General features: G+C 64.6%; 2 protein-coding genes across 3 annotated transcripts; both read left to right on the top strand.

The window, feature by feature from the left end:
* Window positions 1-2: 2 nt before the first annotated feature.
* LOC134507868 (C-type lectin domain family 2 member B-like) lies at window positions 3-5,916 on the top strand. 2 transcript variants are annotated; one of them, XM_063318833.1, is made up of 8 exons: window positions 3-23; window positions 773-1,023; window positions 1,393-1,862; window positions 3,576-3,714; window positions 4,165-4,260; window positions 4,360-4,544; window positions 4,819-4,919; window positions 5,098-5,916. In XM_063318833.1, exons 4-8 carry the CDS (start codon window positions 3,582-3,584, stop codon window positions 5,210-5,212), a joined length of 630 nt encoding a protein of 209 aa, XP_063174903.1. In that variant the 5' UTR covers window positions 3-23; window positions 773-1,023; window positions 1,393-1,862; window positions 3,576-3,581; the 3' UTR covers window positions 5,213-5,916. The 2 variants fall into 2 exon arrangements, with proteins under 2 accessions (XP_063174903.1, XP_063174902.1); XM_063318832.1 differs by lacking the exon at window positions 3-23 and having other exon boundaries at window positions 38-1,023.
* An 879-nt stretch (window positions 5,917-6,795) lies between these two features.
* LOC134507783 (C-type lectin domain family 2 member D-like) lies at window positions 6,796-11,548 on the top strand. Its single transcript, XM_063318651.1, has 7 exons — window positions 6,796-6,856; window positions 7,367-7,452; window positions 8,558-8,696; window positions 9,147-9,242; window positions 9,366-9,550; window positions 9,825-9,925; window positions 10,104-11,548. The coding sequence occupies exons 1-7, from the start codon at window positions 6,796-6,798 to the stop codon at window positions 10,216-10,218; spliced, it is 783 nt and encodes a 260-aa protein (XP_063174721.1). The 3' UTR covers window positions 10,219-11,548.
* Window positions 11,549-12,928: the final 1,380 nt, after the last annotated feature.

Here is a 12,928-nt window from a genome sequence, read left to right as displayed (position 1 = left end):
GCGGCGGGAGCGGAGTTGAGGAGGTGGGTCCTGGCGGTGGGCGCTGTTGGGTGCCGCCCGCTCGGTGCGGGGCTGCGGGGAAGGGAGCCCGGCGGGCTGGCGCTCCCCGTGCGCCCCCGCTCTTCATGGCCCGGCTCCGTGCGGGGCCGGGGAGCCGCTCCCCCCGCGGGGCCCCGCTGCTGCCCGGAGCTCCGCCGGCTGAGCTGGGGCTCCTCCGTCGGCGGGGCTCCCCGGGGCTGCGCTGGGTTCCCGGGAGGGCCTGGTGCTGCCGGGGCTTTCCCGGGCGGGGGGTCGGGCTGAAGGACCCCGTTGGTGTTCTCCTTCCCTTGGTGTTTGCGTGTGGGTCTGGGAGTTTCTGGTGCAGCAGCTGCAGTGGGTTTTGGGTGCTGTCTTGACCCCCCCCCTTGGCCAGACGTGCAGGGCTCGGTCAGGTAAGTGGGTAGGGGGGAATCTGAACTGCAGGAAAACTGTGTGTTTTCCTCCCGGATCTGACTCCCTCTTGTTAGCAAAGACAGGCCTCTGCTTTGTTTATAGTGATGTGCTAGCTAAAATGTTGTTTGTTTTGTGCTAACCTTCTCACTGTGTGGGGAAAATAGCTGATTAGTGACCTTCTTACTGTGTGAGAAAATAGTGAGTCACTGAGCTGAGTTTACAGATAGTGATAATGAGGAGACAGCCAGAAGTAGCTCATCACCAAGGATGGGGTAGCAAGAAGTAGTTAATCACTTCAAGGTTCTTTTATGTGTCGAGTATGTTCTGCTATACCAATTAGGACAGAGCTGTGGCTGCTTCAAGGGACTTATCATCCTCCAGAAGTCGGCAAACTTACAGTAAACTTCTGCTGTCCTGCGGTGACTCAATACCTTAAAAGGATAATGTGAGGAAGGGTCTCCTCACCCAAATGACCACCGAGAAGCTCGCGCGGAAGTGTTTTGCCGATGCAGCAAAACTTAATACGCCTGCGCGAAAAGGCTGTTGGGTCATCCTGATGAATCTGTAAGCCTGGGTGGAGTTATGTGTTAGGTAGGTGGAATGATGAGAATTTTTTGTGTATAAATAGTGGGTGAATGTCCCCGGTGAGGTGTGCTAGACTTGAGTCCTCCCCCTAGTGCCCAACGTCGACTAGAGCAATAGCTCCTCTCTCTACTGCTTTTGATTCCGAGAGCTTTTATTTTGGGTAACGCTGCCAGCGGTGGGGATAATTAGTAGATATGCCAGGGATGTGGCATGAAGACAAACACAGTAATAACAGCGCACAGGTGATGTCTGAGGGACAAAGGTAAAAGTTTTCTCAAGAACTTTCAGTTGCCACCTGGTTGAGATGTGACAGAAGGCACCCAACGTTGAATAGAATGTGAAACAAAACAATGGGGCTTGTGTGCTCTTTTGCAGTTGCTGGCTTAGACATAAAAATAGCAAGAAATATAACTTCTGGAGCAAAATGAAGGCAAGAGGGCATCCCAAGCTCCCCTCGGGTAATGTTGGAAGCCCAAAAGAGAAGCAAAGCTCAACGGGGCTGATAAACAGCTGTGGCCCAGAACAGACATGGAAAACGGGTGAAGAGCCAGTGGTTTGTGTGGCTACGGCACCGGGGGGCGAACCCGAAGCGAGGTGGAGGCCGCGTGGTCACATTCTTAACGCTCCTCACAAGAAATGTGTTGTGCAACTACCGAGAAGAAACGGAACGGCTCCCAGTACAACCAGAAGGAACGACGGCTTGACCGCACCCACCCTCCGCACAACGGGAATATATGGTTTACCCCAATTTTGTAGCTAATGGAGGGAGGAGAATCCAACACCCAGTCATCGGGACGGATTGAGGCGTTTGTCCTCCTCGCATCCCCCACAAGGGACACCTTTTGGTAAGAGTTGCGACCTCGGCCACGCCGAGTGCTTGCCCGGGAAATCAAGCTTGTGCTTGCAATCGTGCCGTGAAAGCCACAGAGCTATTTTGCCGTTTAGTGCGTTTATCACCGGCGTTGCTGAGGAATCGTGTATATGTTGGATCGAATAAACCGTACTGTCCGTGCACCTGGCTCCGTGCGGGGCCGGGGAGGCGCTTCCCCCGCGGGGCCCCGCTGCTGCCTGGAGCTCCGCCGGCTGTGGCCTGTCGCCGAGGGCACCCGGGCCGATGGCGGCACCATCTCTGCCCGTCCCGGGGCGGGGGGGCGGCCGGTACCGGCCGTCCTTCTCCTGGCAGCCCTTCTGCCTCCGCGCTGCTGCTCGCAGCCGCCCCATCGCTCACCGGGGGCGGGGCAAAGACGGTCGGTTCGGGGGGGTCCACGCTGGGAGCAGCTGAGTTCAGTTTGAAAAAGGCGCCGCGCCGCGCAGCCACTCCTCTGCCGCCGCTCCTCGCCCTGCGCGCTGATTGGCCGGAGCGGTGGGCGGGCCGTGCCAGGGGTATAAATACCGTCCCTCAGTCAGTTCGCGGCGAGCGGCGGCGGGAATGGTGGGTGTCGGAGGACGGAGTCCCTGGGTGCTGTCTGTGGGGCGGGTGGGTGCCGTCCGCTCGGTGGGGGGCTGCGGGGAAGGGAGCCCGGCGGGCTGGCGCTCCCCGTGCGCCCCCGCTCTTCATGGCCCGGCTCCGTGCGGGGCCGGGGAGCCGCTCCCCCCGCGGGGCCCCGCTGCTGCCCGGAGCTCCGCCGGCTGAGCTGGGGCTCCTCCGTCGGCGGGGCTCCCCGGGGCCGCGCTGGGTTCCTGGGAGGGCCTGGTGCCGCCAGGGCTTTCCCGGGCGGGTGGTCGGGCTCCAGCTCCCCGCACAGTCCCCGTCTCTGCGGATGCTGGAGCATCTGGTCTCTGGGCGGGTTTTTAGGGAGGAGCCGCTGCTGCTTTTCCGAGGTGGGAGCCATAGAGTGGGGGTCACGGCTCTGGGCAGGGAGCCATAGAGTGGGGGTCACGAATCGCCAGCAGCGGTCGTTTTCGCACCAGAGAAGCCCGGGCTGCGGGAGCCGCTTTGTGCAAAGGCGCAGGAGCAGCTCTGGGGAGAGCAGCCCCGTGCCCTGGTGCAGACGGAGCCTCTCTTGCCGCTCTCCTGTGCCGGGCGTTGGCATTTGCCTGCCAGGACGGAGAGCTGGTGCTCCAGCAGCTGCTGGCAGTTGGGGTTTCTGCCTGGGCTGGTGGAGGCCGGGCTGCGGGGCTCAGCTGGGTGAGTGGGGCTGGAGGGGAATGTCCAGACCTGGGGCTGTTCCTCCCTCGTCTGCCTTCTGCCCTCCTTCAGCCAGACATCAGCGACCGTCCCCACGGCGCTGGCCCTGCTGGGCTCCAAGGGCTGGTCCCTGAGCTCACTGGGGCTGTGTTTGTGTCCCCAGGTGTTGGGGACAGGCTGCAGCGTCCCAGGGGGAGCAGGGACAGCCCTTCCCTGGCATGGCCTTCCTCAGCCCGGGTGAGACCGTGTGGCCAGGGCTGATCTGTGACAGCCGGGTGTGCTGCCAGTCAGCCAACAGAGTTAATGGTCCTGATGTCCTGCCTGGTGTTCCCTGCAATGTCCCAACACAATGATGAGAGCAGGGGTGGTAGAAGTGGCTTGAAACAGGCAAGATTGTGCTTCTTGTGAGTGCAGTGGTTCCGCTTTTCAGAGTGCCATGGGAAAAGGGAACAGATCCTGCTCCAGCGAGGGGAATGTGGAGGAGCCCCTGAGTCCCCAGGACAGAGGGAAATCCCCACACGAAGAGATGCCTCGGGACACAGATGAAAGGCGACAGAGAAGACTTGTGGGTGAGTGCGGGGCCCCCCCTGTGGCCTGTTGGGAGGGGACAGTGTCCCCGTGGCAGTGTCACCCCAGGAGGAGTGGGGCTGGCACGTGTGGGGCTTCTTCCAGCTGTCTGGGAAAGGGTCTTGTGTTCTGCTGGGTCCTCCCTGGGGGGCTGTATCAGCCCCCCCGTCTCTCTCTGCCTGGCAGCTCTCCTGCTGGGGGCTGTCCCCCAGTGTGTGTGGGGTGACAGCCTTGTCCCCGCCCTGTGTGACTGTCCCTTGCTGCCAGCTGGGAATGGCCCGATGGCAGTTGCTGTGCCCGGGGAGGGGGTTGAGAAGCTGCAGCTGAGTGTGTGTGGGGTAGAGGGGTCTGGGGGGTCCCTCCTGTGTTCCCTGGGCAGGTTGTGCTGGGGGTGGTGGGGCTGGGAGGGGGACAGCACCATCCTCACCCCGAGTGGCTCTTTCTCCCTCCAGGCAGGTGCCCCACGCTCCATCCAGTGTGGGTCGTGGTGCTGGTTGTGCTGGTGGCTCTGGTGCTGGCTCTGGCCGTGGCTGTTGCTGTACACTCAGGTAAGGGAGGAGCGGCTGCCTCCTTCCCTGCCCCGCGGAGCTGTGTCCCCTGGTCCCTGCGGAGCCCAATCCTCTGCCCTTCTGCCCTTCCCTCTCCAGCAGGAAGACGTGGAGGGGATCCAGCTGTGCCTGCGGCTCTGGTGCTGGCCTGTCCTGAGGACTGGGTCGGGTACCGCAATGTCTGCTACTCCTTCTCGAGGGCTGAGGGGAGCTGGGAGTGGAGCCAGGAGCAGTGCTCCTCGCATGGGGCCTCGCTGGCCATGCCCAAGAGCAAGGAGGAAAGGGTGAGTGCGGGGCTGTTGTGGCTGCGTGGGGGTTTGGGGGTGTTCCTGGGTTGGGTGCAGAGCCCGGGGTTGGAGCCGAGCTGTGTCAGAGCAGGAGCGAGAGCGCTGGCCGGGCTGGTGAGCTCCTGCAGCAGCTCTGGAGCTTGTTGGAGCAGGCGTGGGGTGGGAGCTGCTGCCATCCCAGGGCTGTTGGTAGCCGTGTGGGGCTGGCAGGGACCAGCGTGGGGCTGGCAGCAGCATCTCCTGACTGTTGGCTTCTCTGTGTCGTGCCCAGGAGTTCCTCTGGAGTCAGAAGGCCCATGTTGATTGCTGGCTTGGGCTGCGGAGACGGGGCGAGCGCCTGCAGTGGGTGGATGGCAGCAGCTTCAACCAGACGTGAGTCCCGTTGGGAGCCAGGGCCGTGGGGAGACCGTCCTGCGGTGGGACGGGCAGGGCCCTGGTGGGACGTGTCTGCTGGGGCTGTCCCTCGCAGGCAGCCCTTGTCCCCTCCTGGTGCTTGAGGGGACGACCGCGACCCCCGCGGTGCCAGCGGTGCCTGTGCTGCTTGTTGCAGGTTTGAGGTGCAGGGCCAAGGAGAGTGTGCGTATTTGTACGACGGGGCTGTCGCGAGTGCAGGCTGCTCCCAGTCACGGCCGTACATCTGCAGCAAGCCCCAAGCGCTCGGGTGACAGCGGCGCTGGAGAAAGGACCTTTGCGTGGTGGGGCCTCACAGCTTGAGCCCTTCCAGCAGCGCAGGGGAGCGTGGGGGTGTCCTTCCCTCAGCTGCTGCTCCGGGTTGGTCCTGCAGGTGGGGAGAGGTGCTGGGAGCTGCTGTGTGCTGCCTGCACTGGGACCTCAAGCCTGGGACTGGTTCCTTCATCCTCCTGGGCCCACCCCAGAACCCATCTTGCTCCTCTCACACCTCACAGGTGATGCTGAGCTGTGGTGATGGAGCTGGAGCAGCTGCTGCCAGATGAGCTGGGTGCAGCAATGTCAGTGCAGGTCCCTGGCCCTGTGCAGGGTGGAGGGGACACAGAGCCAGGGGGTGAAGTGGCCCCTGTGGGGCTCCCTTGAAAGTTAGACTCTCACTCACACGCAAGCTTTTTTTTTTCCTGCTGTTTTGTATTGTTTATTAAAACATGATGTATTTCTACATGTGTTTGTCTCCTGCTGGGGCAGGGCTGTGTGCTGGAGGCAGCCCTGTCCCCTCCCCTCTGCTGGCACTTTCCATCCCGCCTTTGGGAGCGTTGGAGGACACGGCTGTGAGGGGGTGTCTCTGCTGCCCAACATCTTCTCCCTCCTGCCCTGGCAGTGTGGGGTGCTGGCGGTGGGAGGGGGTGGCTCCAGCCTGTGTCCCCGTGTTTTCCTGCCCATGGGGGCCCTTGGGCCACCCCCAAATCCTGACCCCTCAAGAAGGTGCTGCTGCAGGAGGAGCCCCAGCAGCAGCTGAAAGCAGCTGTGGGCGTTGGGGACTGACCCAGCTCTTCTGGTCGCTCCCGGTGGCGCCCACCCCTCGGTTCAGCGCTCACGGCCGCCCCGCCATCCCCCTTGCCCTCGCCCCGGGGGTACCGGGGAGCAGCTGCCCCACTCCGGGCGCGGCCCAGACCCGTGTCCGGCTCCTCCGCGGAACCCCCGGGGGCGGCTCTTGAAAGAGCCTTTGGGTTCCGCCTTTTTGCTCTCCAGCCACCGCGCTCCCAACGCTCGCCCGCTGCGGGACCCCCGGCCTCCTCCGCTGCCGCTTTTCCCCTCGGTCCCCGACGCGCCCCGGCTCCCACAGGCTTTACCGGCCGCCCGGCTCTGCCCACCCGCTCCTTCCCGTTACCGACACCGCTGCAACTGCCCCCCGGCTGCGCCCCCCCACCGGGCCCTTTAAATACCCCCGCGCCGGCCCTACGAAAGGGGGCACGAAACAACCCCCGGGGGGCGGATTTAGCAGTAAAGCGGGACAATAGAGCCCCCTTTATGTTGGCCCTGGGGCACGTACATACCGCCCGTCACCCTCCTCACAGGCCGCTAATCGTCATAATTAATAAACTTGATGGCTGAAGAGGAGGGAAGTCGTAACAAGGCAAGTGTACCAGAAGGTGCCCTCAGCATACCAAGACGTAGCTGGAAGACAACAGCATTCAGCTCACGCCTGAAAGGCGTCTGCCACACACCAGATCGTCGTGGAGTTGTTAAGTAATGGTTAGAGTTGGGAAGGAACGACCTCTGCCTGCCTGCTCCTGCCGCCGCTGCCATGTGGGTCGTTCCAGAGTTTCTTTCTACGACGATGTGTCCTCCTACAGCGACCGTTCCCCGGTACCGGAAAGGTTTCCCGAACGTGCCGCAGGGTCGGGGCACCGGCAGCGTTTGGGGTTTTTCACCTGGACCCTTTGCCCTCCGCAGGCAGCTCCGAGCTCCCCAGGGCCGGGCCGACCTTTCATGTCCTTTCTTTCCTCCCCAAACCCGCAGGGAAACTCCCCTGCCTCGGGGCGCTGGGGCCCACCTCTCGAAACACCGCACACATCTGGCGCCGCGGAGAGCGACGGCCGCCCCGGGGGTGGGGGGGGAGGCGGTTTCCATCGCGGCTGCGGGGACTAAAAGTCACCATCTTTCCCCCAAAATGGCCCGGGCTGAGGAAGAACGGCCCAGAACGGCGTGACAGAGCGTGGGAAAGTGCTTCGCCCCGGGCGCGGCCTCGCAAACGCCTCCCTCAAATGACGGAATTTGCACCCAAAACGGCGGCGCTGGGCCCGGGCGGAACGTGAGGCGAGGGGCGACTCCTGAGGGGAGCTGGAGGCGGCGCTCCCATTGGCTGCCTCTATCGCCACTCCTCGTCCTTGCGCGCTGATTGGCCGCAGCGGTGGGCGGGCCGTGCCGGGGGTATAAAATATCAGGCCCCTCCCTTCAGCGGGGCCAGAGCGGCGGCGGGAGCGGAGTGGTGGAGGTGGGTCCTGGCGGTGGGCGCTGTTGGGTGCCGTCCGCTCGGTGCGGGGCTGCGGGGAAGGGAGCCCGGCGGACTGGCGCTCCCCCTGCGCCCCCGCTCTTCATGGCCCGGCTCCGTGCGGGGCCGGGGAGGCGCTCCCCCCGCGGGGCCCCCGCTGCTGCCCGGAGCTCCGCCGGCTGAGCTGGGGCTCCTCCGTCGGCGGGGCTCCCCGGGGCTGCGCTGGGTTCCTGGGAGGGCCTGGTCCCGCTGGGGCCTTCCCGGGCGGGGGGTTCCGGCTCCAGCCCCCCGCACAGTCCCCGTCTCTGCGGATGCTGGAGCATGCGGTGTCTGGGCGGGTTGTTTCGGGAGGAGCCGCTGCTGCTTTTCCGGGCAGGGAGCCATAGAGTGGGGGTCACGGCTCTGGGCAGGGAGCCAGAGTGTGAGTCACGGATCGCCAGCAGCGGTCGATTTCGCACCAGAGAAGCCCGGGCTGCAGGAGCCGCTTTGTGCAAAGGCGCAGGAGCAGCTCTGGGGAGAGCAGCCCCGTGCCCTGGTGCAGACGGAGCCTCTCTTGCCGCTCTCCTGTGCCGGGCGTTGGCATTTGCCTGCCAGGACGGAGAGCTGGTGCTCCAGCAGCTGCTGGCAGTTGGGGTTTCTGCCTGGGCTGGTGGAGGCCGGGCTGCGGGGCTCAGCTGGGTGAGTGGGGCTGGAGGGGAATGTCCAGACCTGGGGCTGTTCCTCCCTCGTCTGCCTTCTGCCCTCCTTCAGCCAGACATCAGCGACCGTCCCCAGGGCGCTGGCCCTGCTGGGCTCCAGGGGCTGGTCCCTGAGCTCACTGGGGCTGTGTTTGTGTCCCCAGGTGTTGGGGACAGGCTGCAGCGTCCCAGGGGGAGCAGGGACAGCCCTTCCCTGGCATGGCCTTCCTCAGGCTGGCTGAGACCGTGTGGCCAGGGCTGATCTGTGACAGCCGGGTGTGCTGCCAGTCAGCCAACAGAGTTAATGGTCCTGATGTCCTGCCTGGTGTTCCCTGCAATGTCCCAACACAATGATGAGAGCAGGGGTGGTAGAAGTGGCTTGAAACAGGCAAGATTGTGCTTCTTGTGAGTGCAGTGGTTCCACTTTTCAGAGTGCCACGGGAGAAGGGAACAGATCCTGCTCCAGCGAGGGGAATGTGGAGGAGCCCCTGAGTCCCCAGGACAGAGGGAAATCCCCACACGCAGAGATGCCTCGGGGCACAGGTGAAAGTCCATGCAGAGGACTTGTGGGTGAGTGCGGGGCCCCCCCTGTGGCCTGTTGGGAGGGGACAGTGTCCCCGTGGCAGTGTCACCCCAGGAGGAGTGGGGCTGGCACGTGTGGGGCTTCTTCCAGCTGTCTGGGAAAGGGTCTTGTGTTCTGCTGGGTCCTCCCTGGGGGGCTGTATCAGCCCCCCCCTCTCTCTCTGCCTGGCAGCTCTCCTGCTGGGGGCTGTCCCCCAGTGTGTGTGGGGTGACAGCCTTGTCCCTGCCCTGTGTGACTGTCCCTTGCTGCCAGCTGGGAATGGCCCGATGGCAGTTGCTGTGCCCGGGGAGGGGGTTGAGAAGCTGCAGCTGAGTGTGTGTGGGGTAGAGGGGTCTGGGGGGTCCCTCCTGTGTTCCCTGGGCAGGTTGTGCTGGGGGTGGTGGGGCTGGGAGGGGGACAGCACCATCCTCACCCCGAGTGGCTCTTTCTCCCTCCAGGCAGGTGCCCCACGCTCCATCCAGTGTGGGCTGGTGTGGTGGTTGTGCTGGTGGTTCTGGTGCTGGCTCTGGCCGCGGCTGTTGCTGCACTCTCAGGTAAGGGAGGAGCGGCTGCCTCCTTCCCTGCCCCGCGGAGCTGTGTCCCCTGGTCCCCGCGGAGCTGTGTCCCCTGGTCCCCGCGGAGCCCAATCCTCTGCCCTTCTGCCCTTCCCTCTCCAGCAGGAAGACATGGAGGGGATCCAGCTGTGCCTGCGGCTCTGGTGCTGGCCTGTCCTGATGACTGGGTCGGGTACCGCAATGTCTGCTACTACCTGTCGAGGGCTGAGGGGAGCTGGGAGTGGAGCCAGGAGCAGTGCTCCTCGCATGGGGCCTCGCTGGCCATGCCCCGGAGGCAGTGGGAGATGGTGAGTGAGGGGCTGTTGTGTCTGCGTGGGGGTTTGGGGGTGTTCCTGGGTTGGGTGCAGAGCCCGGGGTTGGAGCCGAGCTGTGTCAGAGCAGGAGCGAGAGCGCTGGCCGGGCTGGTGAGCTCCTGCAGCAGCTCTGGAGCTTGTTGGAGCAGGCGTGGGGTGGGAGCTGCTGCCATCCCAGGGCTGTTGGTAGCCGTGTGGGGCTGGCAGGGACCAGCATTGTGCTGGCAGCAGCATCTCCTGACTGTTGGCTTCTCTGTGTCGTGCCCAGGAGTTCCTCTGGAGTCAGAAGGCCCATGTTGATTGCTGGCTTGGGCTGCGGAGACGGGGCGAGCGCCTGCAGTGGGTGGATGGCAGCAGCTTCAACCAGACGTGAGTCCTGTTGGGAGCCGGGGCCGGGGGGAGACCGTCCTGCGGTGGGACGGGCAGGGTCCTGGTGGGACGTGTCTGCTGGGGCTGTCCCTCACAGGCAGCCCTTGTCCCCTCCTGGTGCTTGAGGGGACGACCGCGACCCCCGCGGTGCCAGCGGTGCCTGTGCTGCTTGTTGCAGGTTTGAGGTGCAGGGCCAAGGAGAGTGTGCGTATTTGTACGACGGGGTTGTCGCGAGTGCAGGCTGCTCCCAGTCACGGCCGTACATCTGCAGCAAGCCCCAAGCGCCCGGGTGACAGAGGCGCTGGAGAAAGGACCTTTGCGTGGTGGGGCCTCACAGGTTGAGCCCTTCCAGCAGCGCAGGGGAGCGTGGGGGTGTCCTTCCCTCAGCTGCTGCTCCGGGTTGGTCCTGCAGGTGGGGAGAGGTGCTGGGAGCTGCTGTGTGCTGCCTGCACTGGGACCTCAAGCCTGGGACTGGTTCCTTCATCCTCCTGGGCCCACCCCAGAACCCATCTTGCTCCTCTCACACCTCACAGGTGATGCTGAGCTGTGGTGATGGAGCTGGAGCAGCTGCTGCCAGATGAGCTGGGTGCAGCAATGTCAGTGCAGGTCCCTGGCCCTGTGCAGGGTGGAGGGGACACAGAGCCAGGGGGTGAAGTGGCCCCTGTGTGGCTCCCTTGAAAGTTAGACTCTCATTCACACGGAACCTTTTTTTTTTCCTGCTGTTTTGTATTGTTTATTAAAACATGATGTATTTCTACATGTGTTTGTCTCCTGCTGGGGCAGGGCTGTGTGCTGGAGGCAGCCCTGTCCCCTCCCCTCTGCTGGCACTTTCCATCCCGCCTTTGGGAGCGTTGGAGGACACGGCTGTGAGGGGGTAGCTGCCCCCCGGGGTCTTCTGCCCCCATCCCTGTCATCGTGGGGTGCTGGTGGTGGGAGTGGGGTAGCTTCAGCCTGTGTCCCCGTGTTTTCCTGCCCATGGGGGCCCTTGGGCCACCCCCAAATCCTGACCCCTCAAGAAGGTGCTGCTGCAGGAGGAGCCCCAGCAGCAGCTGAAAGCAGCTGTGGGTGTTGGGGACTGACTCAGCTCTTCTGGTCGCTCCCGGTGGCGCCCACCCCTCGGTTCAGCGCTCACGGCCGCCCCGCCATCCCCCTTGCCCTCGCCCCGGGGGTACCGGGGAGCAGCTCCCCCGCTCCGTGTGCGGCCCAGACCCGTGTCCGGCTCCTCCACGGAACCCCCAGGGGCGGCTCTTGAAAGAGCCTTTGGGTTCTGCCTTTTTGCTCTCCAGCCACCGCGCTCCCAACGCTCGCCCGCTGCGGGACCCCCGGCCTCCTCCGCGCCCCCGGCCTCCTCCGCTGCCGCTTTTCCCCTCGGTCCCCGACGCGCCCCGGCTCCCACAGGCTTTACCGGCCGCCCGGCTCTGCCCACCCGCTCCTTCCCGTTACCGACACCGCTGCAACTGCCCCCCGGCTGCGCCCCCCCACCGGGCCCTTTAAATACCCCCGCGCCGGCCCTACGAAAGGGGGCACGAAACAACCCCCGGGAGGCGGATTTAGCAGTAAAGCGGGACAATAGAGCCCCCTTTATGTTGGCCCTGGGGCACGTACATACCGCCCGTCACCCTCCTCACAGGCCGCTAATCGTCATAATTAATAAACTTGATGGCTGAAGAGGAGGGAAGTCGTAACAAGGCAAGTGTACTGGAAGGTGCCCTCAGCATACCAAGACGTAGCTGGAAGACAACAGCATTCAGCTCACGCCTGAAAGGCGTCTGCCACACACCAGATCGTCGTGGAGTTGTTAAGTAATGGTTAGAGTTGGGAAGGAATGACCTCTGCCCACCCGCTCCTGCTGCCGCCGCTGCCATGTGGGTCGTTCCGGAGTTTCTTTCTACGACGATGTGTCCTCCTACAGCGACCGTTCCCCGGTACCGGAAAGGTTTCCCGAACGTGCCGCAGGGTCGGGGCACCGGCAGCGTTTGGGGTTTTTCACCTGGACCCTTTGCCCTCCGCGGGCAGCTCCGAGCTCCCGAGAAGCAACATCCTCCTTTCCCAGGGCCGGGCCGACCTTTCATGTCCTTTCTTTCCTCCCCAAACCCGCAGGGAAACTCCCCTGCCTCGGGGCGCTGGGGCCCACCTCTCGAAACACCGCACACATCTGGCGCCGCGGAGAGCGACGGCCGCCCCGGGGGTGGGGGGGGAGGCGGTTTCCATCGCGGCTGCGGGGACTAAAAGTCACCATCTTTCCCCCAAAATGGCCCGGGCTGAGGAAGAACGGCCCAGAACGGCGTGACAGAGCGTGGGAAAGTGCTTCGCCCCGGGCGCGGCCTCGCAAACGCCTCCCTCAAATGACGGAATTTGCACCCAAAACGGGGGCGCTGGGCCCGGGCGGAACGTGAGGCGAGGGGCGACTCCTGAGGGGAGCTGGAGGCGGCGCTCCCATTGGCTGCCTCTGTCGCCACTCCTCGTCCTTGCGCGCTGATTGGCTGGAGCTGTGGGCGGGCTGTGCCAGGGGTATAAATACCGTCCCTCAGTCAGTTCGCGGCGAGCGGCGGCGGGAGCGGTGGGTGTCGGAGGATGGAGCCCCTGGGTGCCGTCGGCGGTGCGGGTGGGTGCCGCCCGCTCGGTGCGGGGCTGCGGGGAAGGGAGCCCGGCGGGCTGGCGCTCCCCGTGCGCCCCCGCTCTTCATGGCCCGGCTCCGTGCGGGGCCGGGGAGCCGCTCCCCCCGCGGGGCCCCCGCTGCTGCCCGGAGCTCCGCCGGCTGAGCTGGGGCTCCTCCGTCGGCGGGGCTCCCCGGGGCTGCGCTGGGTTCCCGGGAGGGCCTGGTGCTGCGGGGGCTTTCCCAGGCGGGGGGTCGGGCTCCAGGACCCCGTTGGTGGTCTCCTTCCCCTTGGTGTTTGCGTGTGGGTCTGGGAGTTTCTGGTGCAGCAGCTGCAGTGGGTTTTGGGTGCTGTCTTGACCCCCCCCTTGGCCAGACGTGCAGGGCTCGGTCAGGTAAGTGGGTAG

This window comes from Chroicocephalus ridibundus, chromosome 28 (assembly GCF_963924245.1).
Source record: "Chroicocephalus ridibundus chromosome 28, bChrRid1.1, whole genome shotgun sequence".
Taxonomy (NCBI): Eukaryota; Metazoa; Chordata; class Aves; order Charadriiformes; family Laridae; genus Chroicocephalus; species Chroicocephalus ridibundus.
Note: the sequence above shows the minus strand (reverse complement) of the source record. Positions and strands in the feature narration are given on the sequence as shown.